Source organism: Vulpes lagopus, chromosome 23 (assembly GCF_018345385.1).
Source record: "Vulpes lagopus strain Blue_001 chromosome 23, ASM1834538v1, whole genome shotgun sequence".
Lineage (NCBI taxonomy): Eukaryota > Metazoa > Chordata > Mammalia > Carnivora > Canidae > Vulpes > Vulpes lagopus.
The window spans coordinates 29,264,968-29,290,192 of record NC_054846.1 but is presented as its reverse complement, the minus strand read 5'-3'; the positions used below and the strand labels follow the sequence as shown (position 1 = coordinate 29,290,192).

The window sequence follows — 25,225 nt, the reverse complement described above, 5'->3', positions numbered from 1 at the left end:
GAAACCTGAGGAGGTTAGCAAAGTAGCAAAGTCCTGAGTTTTACTCAATGTCTTGAGTTGAGATTTGGGAATTGAGGTTCATTTTCTTCTGTAAATTATCCAGTGCTCTTAAAAGCAACCATGTGGTTCCATAATCCTGGCGTATTTCCCCCAATACCACTAATTGTTCTAAGGTGGCTGCTAACCAGTACCCAAAGGCCGCCTGCTCAGGGGCTCATGGAAACTGGTTGACTAAAGGCAATAGAGCCTGAAAAGCTGATCACTGAAGCTGCTAGCTTTCCATCCAGAATACAGAGGGGCGTTGCACTGCCTTTCACCCCATCCAGATACAACCAATTCCGGAGAGCCCACCTCTTCCTCAAGGTCTTTTACCTATAACCCATTCTCTGGAACCAATCTGGGTATTAAAATTCCTTTGTTTGTAAGTAACAACGACAACAAAATCAATGACCCTGGTTAGCTCAAGGAAGTAAGAATACATTGGGATGGATCCTGGAATAGTTCAAAGGTCCAAATAAACTGTGAAAGAACCCAAATTCAGGAAATAGGAAATCTCTGCTGACCTCCTCCCTAGAGAGCTGCCATAAAAGCCATCCAGTTCTGGTGACTCTTAGCCTCTGTCGCCCTCCATTCACCTTTCAGATTCCCACAAGAAAATCTGTCAGCTCAGCTCAGCTTTAGGTCTTCCCCTGCGGATCAGCTATGTGAGGCGAGGTCATGAAGCACAGACATGGCACAGTGGCAAGGGGGTAAACCAGGCACCACCCAACAGAAGTGTACTTCAATCACTCACGTTTGGAAGCTTCTATTCTGCAGTTCATGAACGATAAAGGTATGGGCAAAAAAAGCACAAAAGACACTGCTTAATCAAACAATTTTAATCAAATTAATAGGAAGCAGTAAAAGTGCAATTGCCTGAAGATCCCATATTTCACATTTCAAACTGTTTTCCATTGTCTTTACTTGTAAGGTGTTGCAGGTGGGACCCACTCTTGAATCTTCTTTCTTGTGGTAGAATAAGGTACATATTGTTCTGGAGTGCCACTCACATTGAACTTATGGTTTGTCCAGATGAATTTACGAGCGACAGGTGGTTTTACTGTTGGAGGATCATCGGTCATACAGTGAAGCCAACGATGCCTTTAAGAGGAAGAGAAAGACAGTTACAAAGACGCAGGGTGGTGTGGTGGGAGGAGCACTGAGCAGGAAGCTCTGGGGCTATTCTGGTGGCTTGAGCTCAAATCTCAGCTCCCCTCACTTGCTAGCTGAACTGCTATATGCCTTAGCTTTTTCATTTGAGCATCCTGACTTCCCAAGGATGGTGTAAGGATTAAATGCCCCTAGGAAAATTCCTGTGTACGGTAGGTACACAACAAAACATTAGCTATGCTTTTACTGTTACTGTATCTCATCATATGGAGGACACTAGCAATTTTAAGATACACATTAGTTTATGTATCTGTAAGAAAAAAATGCTACCAACTAACTCACACTACTATTGATTATAATATGTACCCTAATTTTAGATGTAAAAAGGTATTTCCAAACTGACGAATATACTATTGCTATTAGATGCTAGAGGCTGCTCTGGGATTTCAGTTTGCTCAGGCTGCTCTGGTGATGGAGCTTTAGCTTAAAATTCAACAAGGCTCCTGCTGAAGAAAAGGTCTCTGCGTGCATCTTAAATTCAGCTTAAGAGCGGGTGTTACAGGACATACGATTTATTATATTAAAAACATTAAATCACAGCCTAAAATTCACAAGTATTTCAGTTTTAAGTGTTTAACAATTTAATTTCAAAGGAAGCTGGATGCCTGGAGTAGAAAGGAAAGAGACCAGTGATGCTGCTACTCACGGCAGAGAAAGAAGGAATAAAGTCCAAGGGACAAAGAGTAGAACTGAGCAGGAAGCCACTCTGAGTTTATATGACACAGGAAGTAGAGAACTCACACCAGATCTCCCAAGGCTGGGAGCTCAAAGACAGGATTATGTTAAGGGAAAAAGGAGTAATGGGCAGGAACAAGCAAGAGAAATGTGGCTCCAAGGGGAAAAAAAAAAGATTTTTCAGCTATATAGAAAAGGGCAAGTGGAGGTTTCAGTAAAATAACTAAAACTAAAGCTAATGAGAAAAGGTTATGGGCAGCCCGGGTGGCTCAGCAGTTTAGCGCCGCCTTCAGCCCAGGCATGGTCCTGGAGACCCGGGATCGAGTTCCACATCAGGCTCCCTGCATGGAATGGAGCCTGCTTCTCCCTCTGCCTGTGTCTGTGCCTTTCTCGGTCTCTCATGAATAAATAAATAAAATCTTTAAAAAAAAAAAAAAGGTTGTGATGCTATTTAAGAATATTTGCTAGCAATAACTGATAGGTATAGGTAATTGGCCAAAACCAATTAGCCTCTCCTAAGAGAGGAGATAAATTACTATTACTGTTGCTCTATTTGTGTCTAAAGATATACCATGATCAGCTAACATAATAAAAAATGAAGATGTCTCTACACACTGGGCTGGTGTCTTTTTTTTTTTTTTTTAAATAGGTACTTCCTAAAGTAAACTCCTTTTTATTTATTTTTTATTATTTTTTTAAGATTTTATTTATTTGAGAGTGAGAGAGAGAGTAAGCATGAGCAAGGGGGTGGGGGAGAGGGAGAGGGAGAGGGAGAAGCAGACTCCTCACTGAGTAGGGTGCCTCCTACAGGGCTTGATCCCAGGACTCCAAGACCATGACTTGAGCAGAAGGCAGAAGCTTAACCGACTGAGCCACCCAGGCACCCCTGGGCTGGTGTCTTATATTCTCCAGCATTAATTGGGGACTAGTGAAAGTGATGTGGACCAATAAACTGTGACTATGAACACAAGCTCTGAACCTCTGAGATGCTGGCAGTGAGACAGGCTCCACTAGTCACTCAAAGGAGGGATTAGCTGTCAAAACGAAGGTTGTTACTTACCAAGGGGCTTTATGTAAGCAGAAATATTTAACTTTTACCTTGTCGAGGCAACTTAAGTAATTAATTTATTCTATTAAAATAAGGAAAATGTATTAGAATAATTGCTGTCAAGACTCTTAAAATTTAAAATGATATTTAAGAAATCAAGAGTCGAAATCTTATATGTGCCTGTTCAGCTACTTAAGTGAGGAACTGAAGATCTTATGGAGAAGCAGAAAATACTCAAGAAAACTAAAAATATTTTTTATCACAATACATAAAATCTGAAAATGTCTATCCAGCAAGACTACAGGCAAAAGTCAAGGAATGAGTAAGTGATAATTTATTCTTATGATGGCAGTATAAGAGCTCTAAGAAACAAGAAAATGTTTATAATCTACTAGGGCTGATGTAACCCTCTCTTGTTATTAAATAAAGGCTAAATAAATCATACCTTCTAGGTTTCCACACCAAAGAGTTTTGGCAAAAAAGATTTTCAGCTGGGTCATTAAAAAATACATATATTTAAAAAATTTTTAAAGTAATCTCTACACCCAAAGTGGTGCTTGAGCTAAAAACCCAGATCTGTTCCCCACAGGGAGCCTGCTTCTCCCTCTGCCTGTGTTTCTGCCTCTCTTTCTGTATCTCATGAATACATATATAAAATCTTTAAAAATAAATCAGTATTTGTAAAGAAAATATATTACATTTTAGGAAATAATGAAAACATATCACATTTTAGAAAAAACCTAGTACTCAAATATATTGAAGTGTGTCTAAATAACTGGAAACAAAGATACTAAATCACAATTACAATATCAAGTGGAAATATTTGATATTTCCATTATCAAATGGAAATAAATCTCAACAGTGGTTAATCCTATTTTCAGTTGTTTAAGAGGAAGAGTATGTCAACAAACAAGGAAGGAAGACATTCCCCTTCTTTGAAAATATATTTCACTTAAATAGTCCCTCAGTGGGAGATTGTCCACCATTCTAAGTGCAAAATGGAGGGATTTGTTTGTGAAGAATAGAATAACCTAATAGGAAATTTAGGAAGTTAAAATATATGCCATATAAAATAGATTTTTAAAAATCACTGCAAATGAAAACAGTTTTTTAAGATTGGTATTAATGTCCAAAGGGTACAAAGATCTCATATAACTCAACACACAACAAACCAATTAAAAAAAAAAAAAAACAACAGGAAGAAGGCCTGAATATAGACATATCTCCAAAGACAGATGGTCAACAGAAACATGCAAAGGTGCTCAACATCATTAATCATCAAAGAAATGCAAATCAAAACCACAATGAAATATCACTTCACATCTGTCAGAATGGCTAGTATCAAAAAGATAAGAAATAACAGGTGTTGGTGAGGATGTGGAGAAAAAAGAATCCTTGTACAACTGTTAATGGGAATGTAAATTGGTGAAGTCACTATGGAAAACAGTATGAAGGTCCCTCGAAAATTAAAAATAGAAATACCATATTATCCACCAATAACACTTCAGGGTATCTGTCCACTGAAAACAAAAAACTGAAAAAGACATATACAACTCTATGTTCCTTGCCGCATTATTATTTATAATAGTCAAGATATGGAGGGAACTTAAGTGTCCATCAATAAATGAATGGATAATAAATAAATAAATAAATAAATAAATAAATAAATAAGTGATAAATGGATAAAGATGTGTATATATAAACAATGGAATATTACTCAACCATAAAAAAGGAATGACATCTTGCCATTTGTAACAAAATGGATGGAACCAGGATGTATTTTGCTAAGGGAAGTAAGTCAGAGAAAGACAAATACCATATAATTTCACTTATATGTGGGATCCAGAAACAAAAAAAACCCAGAAACAGACATATATGCAGAGAACAAACTTGTGTTTGGCAATGGGGAAGAATGGGGCAAATGGGTGAAACAGGTGAAGGGGATTAAGAGGTAGACTTCCAGTTATAAAATAAGTAAATCACAGGGATGTAAAATACAGCATAGGAAATATATAATCAATAACACTGTAATAACCTTGTATGATCACAGATGGGTGTGCTGAGCATTTCATAAGGTATATAAATCTCAAATCACTGTTACACACCTGAAACTAATATAATATAATATGTCAATTACACTTTAATCAAAAATAAACGAAAATAAAAATCTTTGGGGTACCTGGGTGGCTCAGTCAGGTAACCATCTGCCTTCAGCTCAGGTCATGATCTCAGGGCCCTGGCATTGGGCCCTGTGCTAGGCTCAATGCTCAGCGCATAGTATGCTTGAGATTCTTTCCCCTCCTTTTCCCTCCCTCTGCTTGTGCTCGTTCCTTAAGTAAATAAAATCTAAGGGAAAAAAAAGACATCAGAGGATGAAGAACAGTTTCAGAAGAAAATGGATGATTTGAATAAAAATACTCTTTTTCCAGAAAGCCAAGAACTGCTCTACCAAGAAACTGTGAGATGGAAGCAGAGTCCAGGAAAAGCAGCAGGAGAAAAAAAGGGCTGGAGCAGTTGAACTCATGAATAGAACAGGAACTGAGGGCAGCCCCGGTGGTGCAGCAGTTTAGCGCCGCCTGCAGCCCAGGGCGTGATCCTGGAGACCCTGGATCGAGTCCCATGTCAGGCTCTCTGTATGATACCTGCTTCTCCCTCTGCCTGTGTCTCTGCCTCTCTCTCTCTCTGTCTCTATGAATAAATAAATAAAATCTTAAAAAAAAAAAAACAGGAACTGAAAGATAAAGTTAGCCAATTAATATTAATGGCTGAAAACCTGCTGAAGACCATCCCGTTCCCTTATCTCCTTAGAGGTCACGCTTGTATCATGTGAACTGGGAAGCTGAGCAAAAGAGCGAAGCAGAAAATGGCAATGACCCTGTGTATCAGGCAGAAGTTGAAGTGTGTTACTGATGATGCAGACTTCAATGGATCCTTTCAAAGTCCTGAAGAGGAAAACCAATAAATAGCCAGAAAATCGTGGGAAGAAAAGCAAATGAATTAAGAGCTTACAGGACAAACAAATCTCCAAACCGAGGAAGCATTTTGCAGCATGGAAATTCACAGCTTGAAAGTGAGATTAATAAGCAGCTGAAGCTTCAAATTACATTAAGAACATGTCATGCAACTTCAGGGAAAACTATCTTAGGAGGAAACATAATACTTAGAAATAAAGAAGAACTTCCCAAAGTGTGCAGAAACGTCAACTCCACATATCAGATTCACAACCTCTACAAGGTGGCAGAACACATGGCCAAAGAACTGGAGAGAAACACTTCTACTATCGAAAGGAGATCCTCTTCCATGAGAAAAGAGCCCAAGAAAGCTATATAGCAGTTGTGTTGATTGGGAGAAAACTCAAGAAGCTAAGACAAGAAAAATGATCAACAGGCAAATGTTGGACAATATGAGGTCCCACTTCCAGACTTTCCCAAGTGGTCCTTTTACTCCTGTTGTCCATCTGCAGCCCAGAGACCCAGAAGTGTCAGGCGATCCGTTAAAGCATCTGTTAAAGCGCATCAGTTTGTTTGTTTGTTTGTTTGTTTGTTTGTTTGTTTGTTTTTTGGGCTCCAGGGGTAGGGACGGGTCAGGGCAGGGGGGGCCAGCACTGAGGCTGTCAGGCTGTGGGGGGTCTCAGGCTGGGCTCCAGGGGTAGGGACGGGTCAGGGCGGAGGGGGGGGGGGGCTGCACCGAGGCTGTCAGGCTGCGGGCGGGGGCGGGGGGGAGGGTCTCGGGCTGGGCCCCGGGGGTAGGGATGAGTCAGGGTGGCGTGGGGGTGCTGCACTGAGGCTGTCAGGCTGCGGAGGCGGGTCTATTTTTGTTTTTTAAACATTAAATTTATCATTCCCGTCCTGGGGTTAGATGAATCTAGGGATTTTCGCAGATACTTAAATGCTATCATAATCCTAATCCAGTTTCATCTCTTGATTATAATTTAAGTTTCTTGGCTAAATGGTTCTTTTCAACCATTGGGAAGTTTTGTTCACGCCTCAGCTTTGTGGCATATGTGCTGTGGGATCTTGGGAAAGTCATTTCAATTCTATTTACTCAGTTTTAAAATTCGAAATACCTACATTAGTATTAAATAAGTGATTTGAATGGTATGTATGGGTATGTTTCATAAACTAAAGTGGGAGAAATAATCATTTTAGTGTGATGTATATTTTTACCTCAAAAAGCAATCATCTTTTTCTTTAGTCTTTCATATGATTTTTAAAAATAATTTTTTTTTTTTTAAGTAAACTCTATACCCAACATGGGGCTTGAACTCAGAACTCTGAGATCAAGAGTTGTATGCTCCACTGACTGAACCAGCCAGGCACCCCTCCTACCCATTTCTTGAAAAATTGAAAAAATTCTTTGGAATTTCTATGCCCAATGATGTTAACTAGAAACACTGCAACATGAACATTATGATCAGAAGCCAGCCTTGATTCCCAAAATTAATAATATATATTATCCAAGAAGAAGAAAGACACAAAACTGCCTAGATTTTTGTTGTTAAATTTGCTGCTATCAGGATGCCTGGATGGCTCAGCAGTTGATTATCTGCCTTCGGCTCAGGGCATGATCCGAGGTCCAGGGATCGAGTCCCGCATTGGGCTCCCTGTGAGGAGCCTGCTAGCCTGCTAGCCTGCTTCTCCCTCTGCCTATGTCTCTGCCTCTCTCTCTCTCTGTGCCTCTCACGAATAAATAAGTAAAAAAAATTTTTTTTTTTTTTAAGATTTTTACTTATTCGTGAGAGAGAGAGATCCAGGATCACACCCTGGGCTGAAGGTGGCACTAAACCGCTGAGCCACTTGGGCTGCCCCTGAAGAATCCTTTCTAAGATTAATATTAAACCCAAAAAGCCATAAAGAAAAAAAGTGTAATTCTATTACATAAAAACAGAAATGTCTGTGTCTTAAAACTCTGCAAACAAGATTAAATGATGAGGTTTTGGCTCAGGTTATGAGCTCAGGGTTGTGAGACTGAGCTTGCTTAAGATTCTCTTTCTCAGCAAAGAAATAAACAAAAAGTTAAAAAAAAACAACAACAACAAAATCCAGGACGCCTGGGTGGCTCATCCATTGAGCGTCTGTGTTTGGCTCAGGGTGTGATCCTGGAGTCCTGGGATCAAGTCCCACACTGGGCTCCCTGCATGGAGCCTGCTTCTCCCTCTGCCTGTGTCTCTGCCTCTCTCTCTGTGTCTCTCATGAATAAATAAATAAAATCTTAAGAAAAAAAAAAGTTTCATGAAAGAGAGAACTGTGACTTAGACAAGAATAATACTGATAGAGGTCATGATCGATGTGGGACATATTTGGAAAGAACAAAAAAACCTGCTGATAAACTGGATATTAGAAAGACTTGTGAGGATGACTCTTCAGTTTCTGGCTTGGCTAAACATGAGTCATCTAAGGGCTTAGGAACATTCTGCTTGAGAGGTCTGTTTATCTGCATTGGACATTTGAAGACATCGAAAAAAAATACACTACATTTATAAATGTGACCTAAAATGTTGAAAGGAATGTAATTACCTAAACTTGCAAATGGAGACAACTGTTTATGAGATTTTAATCCTTTCCATTAGAGTTTATCAAACATTCATCAAACAAGAGAAAATAATTGTTCTTTATTTTAATGCAAAAATGTTCAATTTACTAATCTTGTTATCCTATTTATAAATTGGACCTCAAGGCTTAAGAACAACTAGGTTTTAAAAATTGCAGCTGTAACTCTCAATAATAGAGAACAATCTGATGGTTACCAGAGAGGAGGTGTGGGGAATGGGTGAAATAGGCGATGAGGATTAAGGCGTGCACATGCTGTGAGCACTGGGTGATGTATGTAAGAGCTGAATCACTATATTGTATACCTGAAACTCATAACAAGGCATGTTAACTGGAATTAAAATGAAAACTAAAAAAAATTTGTGATAATAAAAATTGCAGCTGTAATAAACAGCCTATTAATTTTAAACCCAAATTCCCATTAATCCTTTATACATCAAATGCGTCTCAGACACTAAAAACCTCAAACTGACAAGTAGAATATTTAGTGGACTAGGGGAAATGTCTGTGACTTATTGAGAAGAAGGAGATAGTAAACAGAATATTATATATAATAATGATATATGTATGTGTATATATACACATACCTATATAGTTACTTATAATCATAAATCTTCTTCTAAAAAGGTTATGATTAATAAATTACAATCTATTCTCCACACTGTGACCCTTTCAAAATATTCCTTCTCTATTCAAAAGCAGATCCTCAAATATACATTCAATTAATGAATGAAATGTTAACAGTGCTTGTTTCTGGGCCAAGGAATTAGCGTTTTTGTTTTTACCTCACATATCTCTGTACTTTCCAGGTTCTCTATAACACTTGTACATTTTTATAATCAGAAAAAAAATTAGGAGTGATTTTACTGATTCATTACATGGAAAACTGCATATAATACTAAGAGGGAAAAAAAAACCCTGAATATGATTATGAACACAACTACTACCTAAAAAATTATTTAAAAGACTAAACGAAATATGCCCAGTATTGACAGTGGTGGTCTCTTACAGGGCTATGCAGATTATCCTTCCCCATACCAGATTCTTTAAACTTTTCTGATCTCTCACATTTTTTTTTTTTAACTAGGCTGGGCACTCTGGATGGAGCCCTACATGAGGCTTGACCCATGACCCTGAGAACAAGACCAGATGAAGAGTTGGGCACTCAACCAAGCCACCCAGGTGCCCTGATCTCTCACTGAAAGATCTATTTATTTGAGAGAAAGAGAGAGCAAATGAGCATCGAGCATGCAGGTGGTGGGATGGGCAGATGGACAAGGAGAGAATCCTCAAGCAGATATCTGCCCTGAAGAGCATGGAGCCACACCCTGAGATCATGACCTGAGCCAAAATCAAGAGTCAGAAACTCAACCAACTGAGCCACCCAGGCGCCCCATGAACTCTCAAACTCTTAAGAACAGACTCCATTTAGATTCAACGAAGTTCATATTGCCAAATCACATGAACACTTTTCTGTCCTTATTCTATGAAATCTCTCAGCAACAATTAATACAGCTAGCCTTCTCATCTTGTTGAAATGCTATTCTCTCTTCCTTTCCTTTTAACCTTGCTAGCTACTTTTCTTCTTTGCTAGCCTGATCTCTGTCCTAAGCTTCAGATTTACATACCAGCTGTTCACTTGACATATTTCTTCTCTGACAGTTATCTCAAACTGACTACTTCCAAAAAAGAGGCTTCTAACTGGAATTCTCCACTCCCTATCCTACCTTTCTCCCAGTCTTCCCATCTCAATGAATGATACCACCATCTATCCAACCTCTCAAGCCCCAAACCTATGAAGCATCCTTGATTCCTACTACCCCAAGTAATTCCCCCAACTTGCACCCTACTTTACTACAAGGCATTTAAAATATCATATACTAACTGAAAAAAAGCTGACCACAAGGAAAAGGAATTCTCACAAGAGCAAAACATTTAATTTCACCATGGCCCTGGAAAAATCTTTAAGAAAAAATTATTTTGTTAAAAAATGGAAATTTTCAACATATGCTATTATTTTTAAAAGGATGTTTTTACGTATTATTTCAGGAACTTAACCATTAATCCTAATAAGAAAAATCATTATCAAGAAAATCAATAAGGAGATACGGACTCTACTACACTGAAGGAGAAAAGACGTTACTTAGAAATGAACATAAGGTGCCACCAAGTGGGAAAAAAGTATATACATGGTAGAGAAAAATCTAGGCAAGCCCTATTTGCTTGTTATAACTTGATTTAAAGGATTTCAGGGTCCCAACACTTCACAAAAAAGCATCTTTGTTTCTCCTGATAAAAGCAGAAACAGTAATTTTATACTATTATGCATAGAAGAGCCCAAACTTTTCAGCAATTTACTCTCAACATTTAATCTTGTCAAATTGCATGTAGATACTAATTACTCACTTGGTTTATCAGTCACTGATTCTATACAAAAGCTAACTAGCATAAATACGAAAAAAAAAAAAGAAAATAAAGACTTTTATGCATTACTATCCAGACGGCAGCAATTAGTTTAAAAGAAAGATAAAATTAAGGACAATCAAAAGTGATATAAGACAGTATTTGTATATAGTTGCCCTGATACAGGTCTCCTAAAACCCTTATAAATTCCTAATAAGAGCAGTTAAGAGTAGCTCTTGTTCTAACAAGGTGACTGTGACTAGGCTCCTAGATGGTCCTGGATGAGGTTAGTCACCAGAAAGACCAAGCCATGATCAAAAGCTAGGAATTTTCTGCCTCACCCCTTCCGGATCAATCTATAGCTGGCTGATCAGAAGCACAGGTGACAACCTGGGCTTATGAGTGGCATCTGGACAAGAGGTAGAGTAGCGCAGTGTTGTGGGGCTGAAAACCTTACCTGTGGGATCTGATGCTATCTCCAGGAAGACAGTGTCAAGAATGAGTTAAACTGTAGGACATCCAGCTGGTGTTAGAGATTTACTTGTTGTGGGGGAAAATTTCTAAAGCTTGGTGACCAGAAGTGTCAGAGTGAAGAGTTTTGTATAAGTAGTAAAGGAGACTCACAAGAGAAACACATAGCAGGGAAGAACAGAGTTTTTCCCTAATGAGGAAGGAAAAGATTGAAGTTTTTATCCCCTTTCATCCTTTCTCCATTAGTGTGGGCTGTATTTGCTGGCTCACTTCTAATAACTAAAATACAACATAAGTGTAGGATGTCACTTCTGAGATTAGGTTTTAGAAAGACTGGCCTAATATGTATTGTGCTAACTACACTTCAATTAAAAAAAAAAAAAAAAAAGATAGGCACCTAGGCACCTCAGTTGGTTGAGGGTCTAGCTCTTGGTTTCATACAACCCATGGTGAATGTATGTTTCTGCACAGCAAAATAAAAATGGTAAATGCATTAAAAAAAAAAAAAAAGTGACATCTCAAGGTTCTGGGATCGCTCTGCATTGGGCTCCACACTCAGCACAGTCTGCTTGAGGATTCTCTCACTCTTACTCTGCTCCTCCTCTGTTGTCTCTCTTAAATGTTAAAACAAAACAAAACAAAAAAACAGAAAAGAAAACTACTCACACACAAGGCTGTGTCTTCCATCTCAGGTGATCTCTTTACTTGCTCTCAGGAAGCCACATCCAGAGATGGCCTTGTGGAAGTACAGAAGCAAATCTTCGAGGTCTGCCTATAGTTCATGTGAATGAATTTGGCCGTGGATCCTTCCCAGATTAGACCCTGAGATGACTGCACCCCAAACACTATATTGAGTGTAGCCTTGTGAAAGGTCCTAAACCAGAGGTATCTAGCTAAATTGCACCAATTCCTTATCCACAGAAATTGTGAGATACTGTTTATTGTCTTTTTTTTTTCTGTTTATTGTCATAAGCTAAATTTAGGATAATCTGTTATAGAATAATGGATAACTGAAACAGTCCTAAAACACAACCTGCATCACTATCACCTTAGTCCAGCCTCCAACAGCTCAGACAACTACATACAATAGTTTTCTAAGTGATTAGCCTGTTTTCACACTGTCCCCTTCCTCATTCTTCACAGCAATGACAGAGATGTATGCATGCATGTATGTATATATTTATTTACTTATTTAAAGATTTTATTCATTTATTCATGAGAGACAGAGAGAGAGAGGCAGAGACACAGGCAGAGGGAGAAGCAGGCTCCATGCAGGGAGCCCGACATGGGACTTGATCCCGGGACTCCAGGACCAGGCCCTGGGCTGAAGGCGCTAAACCGCTGAGCCACCTGTGCTGCCTGACAGAGATGCTTTTAAAATGTAAATCACACGTGGTAATCTTTTGGACATTGCCCTTACCAACATATTTATGGATGTGTCCCTTCAGACAAGGGGAATAAAAGCAAAAATAAACTATTGGGACTACACCAAAATGAAAAGATTCGCACAGCAAATGAAATCATCAAGAAAACAAAAAGGCAACCTAGAGAATGGGAGAATATATTTGCAAATGATATATCCAATAAGGGATTAATATCCAAAATATATAAAGAATCTGTACAGCTCGACACCAAAAGACCCCAAACATTCTGATTAAAACATGGGCAGAGGACCTGAACTGATACTTTTCCAAAGACATAAGGATGATCAACAAATACATGAGAAGATGCCCAGCATCACGAATCACCAGGGAATTGCAAATCAAAACCACAACGAGATATCACCTTATAGCTGTCAGAATGGCTAGCAACAAAAAGATGAGAAATAACAAGTGCTGGTGAGGATGTAGAGAAAAAGGAATCCTTATATGTTATTGGTAGGAATAAAATTGGTGCAACTGTGGTGGAAAACAGTATGGACGTTCCTCAAGAAATTAAAAATAGAGAGGCACCTGGGTGGTGGTTAAGTGGTGAAGTGTCTGCCTTCAGCTTAGGTCATGGTCCCAGGACCTTGTGATGGAGCCCCACGTCAGGCTTCTCCCGCTCCCTCTGCCTGCCAAGCCCCCTGCTTGTGTGCATGCACGCTGTCAAATAAATGAATAAGATCTTTAAAACAAAACAACAACAACAAAAGAAATTAAAAAGAGAACTACTAAATGATGTAGCAATTCCACTACTGGGTATTTACCCAAAGAAAATAAAAACACTAATTCAAAAAGTACATGCACCCCTATGTTAACTGCAGCATTATTTGCAATAGCTAAGACATGGAAGCAATTCAAGTACCCCCCCCTACACACACACACAGATGAATGGATAAAGATGTGATATATATATACAGTGGAGTATTAGTTATATAAGACTGGGATCTTACCATCTGTGACAATATGACTGGACTAGAGGGTATTGTGCTAAGTGAACTAAGTCAGACTGAGAACAACAAATACCGTAAGATTTCACAAACATACAAAACATAAAAAAAAAAGTAAAAAGCAGAAGCAGACTTATAAATACAGAGAACAAACTGATAGTTGCCAGTGAAGAGGGAGATAGGGTGATAAAGCAAAATAGGCAGACTGGGAAAATAAATAAATAAACACACACACACATTAACATACATACATGCATAAATGGAACAAGTGCAGTAATGAATTATAACCCATTATTAGAGCAGGAGTTCATACTGACATAAAATGGGTAGAATGAAAGTCTGAGGAGTAATGGGATACTTACATAACCTCAAAGTACCTCCACACAAAATGCTAATTAACTGCAAAGGGAAACTTTAGAAAGGAAAAACCAGACAGAATCACCAAAACTTTAATTCAAAACTTGAATTATTCAAGTGAGAGAACTTATCATCAGTAATGGGACAAGTCAAAATAGGGTGCCACCTAACAGAATGCAACAAGAACATGATGCTGTTTCTGTGACATTCCTGCCAAAGATACATAGCCTGGATCTAGTCATAAGATGAGATCGATGGACTCCCACTGGAAGACTTTCTGTAACGGCCTGTAATTTTCAAAACTGTACAGGTCATGAAAATAAAGGAAAAGCTAAGGAACAAATCTAGAGGGAGACTAGACAGAGTAAGATCCACCTGAAATGCACGATTAGATCTTCTGGCTATGAAAGACCTTGTTGGCACAACTGATGAAATGAAATGGGGTCTGAAGATTAGACAGTAGTGGTATGCCATTGTGAATTTCCTGACTTTGAGAGTTAAACTGTGGTTACACAGAATATCCTTGTTTGTAGGAATCACACACTTTTGAGTATTCAGGTCATCCCTTTGGCAACTTACTTTGAAATGACTCAAATACTTGTAACTTTTCAGAAAGTTTAGTAGGACTGTTCCCAATTTTTAAAAAATTGTAAAACAGATCACATCCTGCTTTACCTTCCAGTGACTTTCGAAGAAATTTAGAAAAAAAGCCAAAAAAAAACATGGCTTACCACATCTGCATAATCTAGGCACTAGCTGTTTCTCCTACCTCATTACCTACAATCTTCCTTTCATTCGTTCCATTCCAGCCAAACTGGCCATGTTGCTGTTCTTTGAATGCAAGCAAATAAATCTCAACACACAGGGTTTTGCGCTGTTGTTCCTGCTGCCTGGAGCTCTTCCCACCACCTCCCCCTTCTCCGGCTTGCTCCCTCCCATTTCCAAACATCATTTCCTCAAGGAAGCATTTCCTAACCTCCAAATAAAACAGCCACCAGATCTTCCCATTACTCATAAAGTCATCCCTTTATGAATGCCAGCTTCGTGTTATCTCCCTTGCATTTATCACTGCCTAAAACATGGAATGTATTTGTTTTTCTGCCTTCCCCGCAAGCAGAGCAAGACCTTTGTTGTACTCCCAGTGCCTACAACACTTCTTGGCACCTGGTAGGTATGCAATAAACAGTTATTTGAATGAGTAATGATGATAAATTGGGTTTGCTATTCACTACTTTATATGTAAGATATATAACTCTCTAATTAAAGATACATCAACCCAACTTCAAATTTATTCATGGATCAAAGGTAAGAATCCACAAAGTTAGAATTCCACAGTGTATTACACTCAACAAAGGGGGTTCTGAGAAACAAACAGCTGAACTTGTCCAACAGCACTTCTCCCTACATCATAAGCCTTTAAGCTTCCCTTACAAACAAGGGTCATGAAAAGTACACAGCCCTTAGGAAGATTCTCTCCACAAAGAAATTCAGCTTTATATCCTCAACTGCCCTCAGGCTCCTGCTGGAGTGATGTTATTTTCTACAGCTTTCAACCTCTTTTCCAAGTGATCTCAGGTCATATAAAAGAACTTGCTTGGCTGAATAGTACTTTTATCTTTTCATAATGTTTACTACTTTGTAATTTTAAATGTTTCATCACATAATTTAAATCAATTCCCCTCCGCCCCCACATCACAGTCACCCAAAATACAGACCATGAGCACCAATGTAAAGATGAGTCCTTTGAGATAGATCTCAATCCATCTAAGATCTGAACAAGACTGCCCACTGACCTTCTGTATCCTCCAAAGACCAATCTTGCCCCGAAACAATCAAATAAACAAATAACTAGGACACCTTGCCTCCTAAAGTCAAATCCACACTAAGACCTGGGACTCAAACAGTGCCCCTGACATATAAAATGCCCCTTCAGAGAAAAATAGATAGCTCTTCATCTAAAATCAGTCTCTCAAACCTTAACAGAACCACAGACTGTTACTGCCCATTGAAAAAAGGAGAGGCACGTGGATGGCTCAGTCAGTTAAGCATTTGACTCTTAATTTCGGCTCAGGTCATGATCTCAGAGTCATGGTATAGAGCCTCGAGTCAGGCTCCATGCTCAGCGTGAAGTCTGCTTCAATTTCTCTCTCCTTCTCCCTCTTCCCCTCCCCCCTGCTTGTGTGTGCACATTCTCTCAAATAAATAAATTTTAAAAAATAAAAAGAATACAAAATCCAGCCTCAAATGCAGAATCACTACTGCGTTCTCAGGTTAAGAGCCCATGAGTTTTATTACAAAGACATAATCCAAGGCAGGCATACCTCAGAGAAATCGTAGGTTTGGTTCCAGACCAATACAATAATGCAAATATTGCAATAAAGCAAGTCAAAGGAGTTTTTCAGTTTTCCATGTATGTAAAAGTTATGTTTATGCTGTAGTCTATTAAATGTGCAATAGTAGTATGTCTAAAAAAAAAATAAAACAAAACCAACATATGCCTTGATTTAAAAATACTTTATTGCTAAAAATACTAACCATCATCTGAGCTTTTAAGGAGGTTTGTTTTTTTAGTTTTTAGGGAGTTTTAATTTTTTGCTGGTGGAGGGTCTTGCCTCAAAGTTGATGGCTGCTGATAGTGGGATGGCTGTGGCAATTTCTTAAAATAAGACAGCAATGAAGTCTGTCACACTGATTTGACTCTTCCTTTCACAAATGATTTCTCTATAGCATGTGATACTGTTTGACAGCATTTACCCAGAGTAAAACTACTTTCAAAATTAGATCAATCCTCTTAAACTTGCCACTGCTTTATCAACCAAGTTTATGTAATATTCTAAATCCTTTGCTGTAATTTCAACATCTTCACAGCATCTCCACCAGAGTAGATTCCATATCAAGAAACTTCTTTGTTTGCTCATTCATAAGAAATAACTCCTCATCTGTTCAAGTTTAATCATGAGATTTCAGTAATTCAGTCACATCTTCAGGCTCCACTTCTAATTCTAGTTCTGTTGCTATTTCTACATTTACTTCCATGGTTACTTTATCCACCGTCTTGAATCCTCAAAACCATCCATCATCAATAGGTTGGAATCAACTTCTTTCAAATTCCTGTCAGTGTTGATATTTTGAACCTTTCCCATGAAATCACAAATGTTATTAATGGCATCCAGAAAGATGAATCCTTTTGAGAAGGTTTTCAATCTACTCTGCCCAGATCCATCAGAGGAATCACTACCTATGGCAACTATAGCCTTATGCAATGTATTTCTTTAAAAAGACCTGAAAATCAAAATCATGCCTGATCTGTGGTCTGGAGAACAGATGCTGTGTTGGCAGACATGAAACAACATGAATCTCATTGTCCATCTCCATCAGAGATCCTGGGTGACCAAGTGTATTCTGAGAAAGCAGTAATATTTTGAAAGGCATTTTCTGAGGTGGGCTTTTTTTCCAAGCTTTTTTTCTGAGGTGGGCTTAAATATTTAGTAACTATGTTGTAAACAGATGTGCTATTACCCAGGCTTTGTTGTTCTACTAATAGAACACAGGTAGATTTATCATAATTCTTAAGGGCCATAGGATTTTCTGAACAGTGAATGAATACAGGCTTCAACTGAAAACCATCAGCTGCATTAGCCCCTAAGAGAGCCAGTCTATCCTTAGGAAACTTCAAAGCTAGGCACTGGGTTCTCTTTAGCTATGAAAGCCTATGGCATCTCTTCCAATAAAAGGCTATTTATTATACATTGAAAATCTGTTGTTTAGTGTAGCCATCTTTACTAATTATCTTAGTTAGGTCTTCCAGATAACTTGCTGCAGCACTTGATGCTTCACCTTGCACTTTTACGTTATGGAGAGAGCTTCTTTACTTAAACTTCATGAGCCAAATTCTGCTAGCTTCACTTTTCTTCTGCCGCTTCCTCACCTCTCTCAGCCTTTATAGAATTGCAGAGAGTTAGGACCTTGGTCTGGATTAAGCTTTGGCTTAGGGAATGTTGTGGTTGGTTTGATCTAGCCAGAACACTAAAACTTTCTCCATATCAGCAATAAAGCTGTTACACTTTCTTATCATTCTTATGTTCACTGGAGTAGCACTTTTAATTTCCTTCAAGAACTTTTCCTTTGCATTCACAACTTAGCTAATTTTTTGATACATGAGGCCTAGCTTCCAGCCTATCTTGGTTTCGATATGCCTACCTCACTAACCTTTATCATTTTTAGCTTGTGATTTAAAGTGATAGATGCACAACTCTTCCTTTCACTTGAATACTTAGAGGCCTTTGGCGGGTTATTAATTGGCTTAATTTCAATATTGTGTCTCAGGGAATAGGGAGGCCTGAGGAGAGGAAGACAGGGGAGTGGCCAGTTGGTGGAGCAGTCAACACAACCAACATTTATTAAGTTTACTATCTTATATCGGTACAGGTATGCCTGTATCATGGTCTTCAAACGACATCACTGACATGCATCAAAGTTAGTTACTCCAAATAGTACACGAGAGGTTCAAAACTGATTGTAGATGAAATCTGACAACTGTGTTTTTGCTTAGTTCACAATATATTTTTAAAAAACTATTCTGTCCAATCAAGTAGCCTATTTAAATTAAATTAAAAATTCACTTCCTTAGTCACAGTAGCCACATTTCAGTGTCCTGGGCTACCTTTCTGGACAGCACAAACAGAATATTTCTATCATCAGAAAAAGTTCTACTGGATTGGGCTGTATTTAAATTGACAAATATTTTAAATTAACATTTAAAAAACAAGAAATCTCACAATGAAATATGCATTTCCACTTTCTCTTGAAAAATCCTATCTAGAGACTGTTGGCTAGATTCTCAGCTGATGGAACTGGGGAGTGATGAATAGCACTGCTGCCCTCTTTGAGAGAGTGTGCTTTTTGGTCCTTTAGATCCCCACTACTCCCTACAGTCTCACACTGTACTTCACTCACTTATGTTACATGCCTGGACTTCCAAGGTATGTCTTGGAATGGAAGTGAATAGAGCCCGAAACTGTTTCTGATGATTCGAAGTTCAAGTAAAATAAAATGTCATAGTTAACCTAATACACTTATTTCTAGTTTTTGGTGAAATTTTCTAGACTGTAACAGATTATCTAAAGTTTAATGGTGTATTAAACAAATGTCATTATCTTAGCAATCTATGATATAGATTATGAGTACTTGGCTTTGAAATATTTTATATAAAATTTGATAATTCAAGTAAAAGCATTTAGAATTCTATGTCAAGATAGGTATATTATAAAATTATAGTTTTTGGAGACCTAAGGAATTTGAGGGCTCTCATTTTACAGATGAGAAAACTAAGATCCAGAAAGGTTAAAGAACTCGCCCAAAGTCAAACTGCCAAATATTCAGAGTCAGAATTCTTTTTGGCTTTCCCTTCACCCACAGCCAGGTGATAATGTGGCATACTGTTTTTCCCCAAAGACAAGCACACCATTGCATACGCCACCATGTAATGTGATGTTGACATGTCTCCATTAAGAGATAGGAATCGGGGCAGCCCGGGTGGCTCAGCGGGCTGAGCCTAGGGTGTGATTGAGTCCCATGTCGGGCTCCCTGCAGGGAGCCTGCTTCTCCCTCTGCTTGTGTCTCTACCTCTCTCTCTCTGGGTCTCTTACGAATAAATAAATTAAAAAACTTAAAAAAAAAAAAAAAAAGAGGAATGTTCTCTTTCATTAAACTTGGGCAGAGTTTTCTAATTTCCTCCACCAACGGAATGCAGAAATGATACTGGATGACTAAGTCCATGACTTCCATGACTAAGTCAGTTAAGACAATAGGGCTCTGCCAAGTGCTTTCTCTTAGAGCACTTGCCTGAGGAAGCCCAGGTGACCTGAGGGTATTCCAACCCAATGCCTCAGCTATGTCCCCAGCTGACAGCCAGCACCAACTGCCAGATAATGAGTAAGTCTTCAGATGATTCTGGTATCCAGCCTTTGAGTCTTCTACCTGACATTGTGAAGCACAGATAAGCTATCCTGACTGTGTCTTGCCTGAACCCTTAAAAACTATGAGAGATAACTATTATTGCTTTAAGACACAAAGTTTTAGGGTTGTTTATTACAGTCACCGTACCTGAGACAGATACTTTCAGAACAACACTGACTTTTATAGATAGATATTCAATAAATATCTGTGTAATTAAATAAATACTGCCAAGACAAATAAAATAGAATGTTGACTTAGTTTACCATTCAGGGGGCACCATGCTTCCATCCACATCCCAAAATGTGTTTTTGCCATTCATTTCAGTAGTATATATAACCCATCGGTGACGACCTGGATGGAAAGATCAACATTTATAAAGATGTGAGGAAATAAAGACAACCTTAACAAAAATGAAAACAAAAAGCATAATTGCATATCAAAGAAGACAACTATTTTTTATTAGTAAAAGACGTTTTTGTGTTCTTACATAGAGAAATGTTAGAATGAGAGACACCTAACTCTGGGAAATGAACAAGGGGTAGTGGAAGGGGAGGTGGGCGGGGGGTTGGGGTGCCTGGGTGATAGGCACTGAGGGGGGCACTTAGTGGGATGAGCACCGGGTGTTATACTATATGATGGCAAATTGAACTCCAATTTAAAAAATTTTAAAAAGAGAGAGAGAGAAATGTTAGAGGAATAGCACCCTGGATGTATTAGTGGAGGCAAGTCTCAGGAAGTGTATGGTATGCTTTTATCAATAGCCTGGCAGCTGCAAGAGCAAAATCCCTACACTAGGGCTGAGACTCACTCTGTGGGTGGAGAACTCTTGTTTCTCCCCTGTTCTTCTGTGAACGGAGTAGAGGAGAGTAGGGGAATGTGTTCCCAGCTGTTCAGGGTATGTAGGAGAGAAAAAGCTCTTCCTGAGACTGGGGCAGGAGAAATGTTTTCACAAGCAATCATACTCAAATTATATGCTTCCATATAAATATTTAAAATGACCATCAGAGATCCTTTTGGAAATTGATGATCATATATAATAAACAAACATTATAAACAATGGTTATATAAGTAGGACAGCTCATGTCATCAAAATAGTATGGCAGTGTTCTTTACTTAACAAGTTTCTGTGGAATAGTTAGGGGCCTAACTACAATTTACATGACTGTTTCTATTGGGTCCTTAAGTTGAGGAGAGACCTGGATTCTAATCAAGACTCTGTTACTTATTATCAATGGACTTTAGGCAAATTTTATGAGCCTCAGTTTCTATGTCTATTAAAAGTGGGTGAGGGATCCCTGGGTGGCGCAGCGGTCTGGCGCCTGCCTTTGGCCCAGGGCACGATCCTGGAGACCCGGGATCGAATCCCACGTCGGGCTCCCGGTGCATGGAGCCTGCTTCTCTCCCTCTGCCTATGTCTCTGCCTCTCTCTCTCTCTATGACTATCATAAATAAATAAAAATAATAATAATAATTTAAAAAAAAAGTGGGTGAATATAGGGGTGCCTGGCTGGTTCAGCTGGTAGAGCATGAGACTTTTAATCTCAGGGTTGTAATCTCTACACCATGCTGGGTGTAGAGATTACTTAAAAATAAAATCTTTTTTTTTTTTTTTTTTTTTTTTTTTTTTTTTTTTTTTTTTTTTTTTTTTTTTTTTTTATTTATTTATGATAGTCACAGAGAGAGAGAGAGAGAGGCAGAGACACAGGCAGAGGGAGAAGCAGGCTCCATGCACCGGGAGCCTGATGTGGGATTCGATCCCGGGTCTCCAGGATCGCGCCCTGGGCCAAAGGCAGGCGCCAAACCGCTGCGCCACCCAGGGATCCCCTTAAAAATAAAATCTTAAAAAAAAAAAAAAAAAGGTGGAGGACTATACATACTACATATTCAGGTTGCTATGAAAATTTAATATCACACGCATACATCTAGTTTAGCACCGGTCAAAAAAGTGCTTAATACATATTAATTCTTTCCACTCCTTCCTTACTGCCCCTACGACCCCCAATTAGAAAATACTGAATTCATCTCTATAATGGATTTTAAGCCAATAAACAAAAAAGTAATCTGCATTTACTTTACAGAGTTGTTTTTTCTTTTTTTAAGATTTTATTTATTTATTCATGAGAGACACACAGAGAGAGGCAAAGACATAGGCAGAGGGAGAAGTAGGCTTCCTGTGGGGAGCCTGATGCAGGGCTCTATCTCAGGATCCTGGGATCACAACTGGAGCCAAAGGCAGAAGCTTAACCACTGAGCCACCCAGATGCCCTCAGAGTTTTCCTAAGTAATATCAACGAATGCTAATTAAATATGGCCTTATCTAGTAAAGAAAATACAGATTTTCAAGCACTACTAGAATCTTCTGGAGCACAGGTGCCTTTCAGGGCCCCCTCTGGGATCCCTCTGGTGTTAAGGCATTTGCCAGAGCCTCTCCCTGCAGCCCCTCAGCAGCTTCTAACCACCCTGAAGCCTTCTCCCAAGTCCTAGACCAAATGGAAACTATAAAGATTTTTGAAGGGAAAAAACAAAATCAAGATTTGGCTTCTTTTATTAGAGAAACCAATCTTGAGAATAAGCAACTACAAGTAAACTATAATCCAATTAGGCAGGGAAATGTGAAGGCAGAGGAGAAAACCTTGGAAAAGGTTTCACAGAATTAGGTCATGATGATAAAAATGGGCCTTAACAATCTCACAATAAACATTTATCAAAATTTTAAATGTACTTTTTATTTTTTTAAGATTTAATTTATTTATTCATGAGAGACACACAGAGAGGCAGAGACACAGGCAGAGGGAGAAGCAGGCTCCCCAAAGGGAGCTCGATGTGGACTCGATCCCAGGACCCCAGTATCACACACTGAGCCAAAGGCAGACGCTCAACCACTGAGCCACCCAGGCACCCCTAAATGTACTTTTTACACTCAGGAATTCCACTTCCAGGAATTTATTCTTACAATACTTAAATGAATATAGATGTAGTTACAAGCAAGTCACTGCAGCATTGTTTTTCTTTCTTTCTTTCTTTCTTTCTTTCTTTCTTTCTTTCTTTCTTTCTTTCTTTCTTTCTCATTCATTCATTCATTCATTCATTCATTCATTTTATTTATTTGTGAGAAACACAGAGAGAGACACAGGCAGTGGGAGAAGCAGGCTTCCCGCAAGGAGCCAGGTGCGGGACTCAATCCCAGATCCCGAGATCATGCCCTGAGCCAAAGGCAGATGCTACACCTCCCAGCCCCCCAGGCCTCCCTGCAACATTGTTTCTAATAGCATACAGCTGAAGGCAATCCAAATGTCTATCAATAGTGAAGTACTTGAAAAAGGAATGATTTCTTCCATACAGTGGAATACTATGTTGTTATTAAAAAGAAACTTTTTTTTAAAATAAAAAAACACCAACAAAAATCCAAAGAAGAATGCTGTAGATACATCCAACTTACCATTATGGAAAAATGGCCCATGAGTTTTAAGTAAGAATATTTCCATTTACAAATAATAGACATAACATAATCCCATGAAATTAAAAAAAATGTACGTTGGTTATATAGTCACTGAAGAAGCTCCTTGTACATTATGGAACACAAGAGTTAAATCAAGGCTCAATCTCACTCTCCTTATTTACCAAAAAATACTGTACTCACCAAAAAACTGCTTGTTGTCTTCATAATATTTGTTTCCATATTTGTCTTCCCCCACTAAGGTACCAACCCTCACATCATTCGTCCTGTGAATATCGAGAGAGAGAGAGAGAGAGAGAGAGAGAGAGAGAGAATTTAGTATGATCTTTTGTCCAAAACACAAATTTATGAGCAGCCCAGGTGGCTCAGCGGTTTAGCGCCCCCTTCAGCCCGGGGCGTGACCATGGAGACCTGGGATCGAGTCCCGCGTCGGGCTCCTTGCACGGAGCCCGATTCTCCCTCTGCCTGTGTCTCTGCCTCTCTCTCTCTCTGTGTTTCTCATGAATAAATATTTTTTTTAAACCCCACAAATTTAATAGAGTTGAGTATAACAAAGGCTGCTGCATCGACTAGGAAAATGAGACCTGGGGCGAGTCAGCAGTTGTGCACGTCTAGCCTTCATCTGCAGGATCAAGCCACCCACTGCTGAAGAGCCAGCTTTCAAGGAAGAGCTCTAGGATCCCCCGCTCAGGTCGCCCCCAGGACCACGCAGATACAGAGAAAGAAAGGACAGATCGACTCAACTCACAGTCCTAAAAATTACACTAAGTATAGAGATGCAATATCTTCAAATTACGAGACTACTTTTATCTATAACTCCAAGGCCAAGAGGCACTGCGGTTAGCAGAGACCCTCAAGGAATCAGGAGCCCGAAGTATTTCATCTTCAAAGGATCCGAACGTCTCCAGGCTTTCACTCGGCTCTGGGTCTCTGGAGGAGCGGCCGCTGCTGCTCCTCCACCTGAACCGATGTCAGGACTAGGCGGGACCCTGACCATCATCTCGGCCAACAGTTTACCGGCCGGAGGAGGAGGAAGCTGGAGGCCACGAAGGCACACACTTTGCCAAGGTCAGAGTGTGGGGCCACGCGCGCTGCGGTCCGGGAGGCCGGGCAGGGCTGCCGCACCCACACGCACTCGACTCTTCCAGTCTTCACAGCTGACTCCGAACCTGCCTCAGGGAGACTCCTGGACGCACGCCTCGGCCTGGGGAGGCAGCGCGGAGACTGACGGCCGACTGTCCTTGACAAGACCTGCGAGTTCTCCCAGGGGACCCGGCCCGGCCCTCCTTCCACGGACTCACGCACACTCCCGGGGGCAAGCGCACGGCTCCGGCCGCCTACCTGAAGAAAACGCGTAGATAGCCGCGGAGGCCGCCGTGGCCGCTGACCTGCTGCAGCCCCCGTTTCAGGACCTGCAGGAGCTCCATCTTGTCCCGTAGGCCCAGCCTCCCCCGCGCGACGCTCAAAACGCACCGGGGGGAAACCAACCCGCGGCAGCGCCGTTCCGGCCACGAAAAGTTCCCGCTCGCGCATGCGCGCCAGATCCGCGGGGCATGGCTCTACGCATGCGCGGAGCTGGAGCGCCTCCGCGCCGCCGCTTTATGATGGGCGGAGGGACGCTCGGCTGGTTTCCATGGGAAACGAAGGCGCGGGAAACTAAACAGTTTTCAGGGTCTGGACTAAGGTGCAGGGCTGGTGCTGGAGAGCTCGCCTAGCCTAGGCTTTCG

The 25,225-nt window shown here is 39.9% G+C and overlaps 1 protein-coding gene across 1 annotated transcript; it reads right to left on the bottom strand.

Annotated features, from left to right (window-relative positions):
- Positions 1-863: 863 nt before the first annotated feature.
- Positions 864-24,996, bottom strand: NDUFA12 (NADH:ubiquinone oxidoreductase subunit A12). Its single transcript, XM_041739174.1, has 4 exons — positions 24,840-24,996; positions 23,682-23,764; positions 20,305-20,392; positions 864-1,140 (listed from the first exon to the last, which is right to left on the bottom strand). Exons 1-4 carry the CDS (start codon positions 24,923-24,925, stop codon positions 960-962), a joined length of 438 nt encoding a protein of 145 aa, XP_041595108.1. The 5' UTR covers positions 24,926-24,996; the 3' UTR covers positions 864-959.
- Between the last annotated feature and the right edge of the window lie 229 nt (positions 24,997-25,225).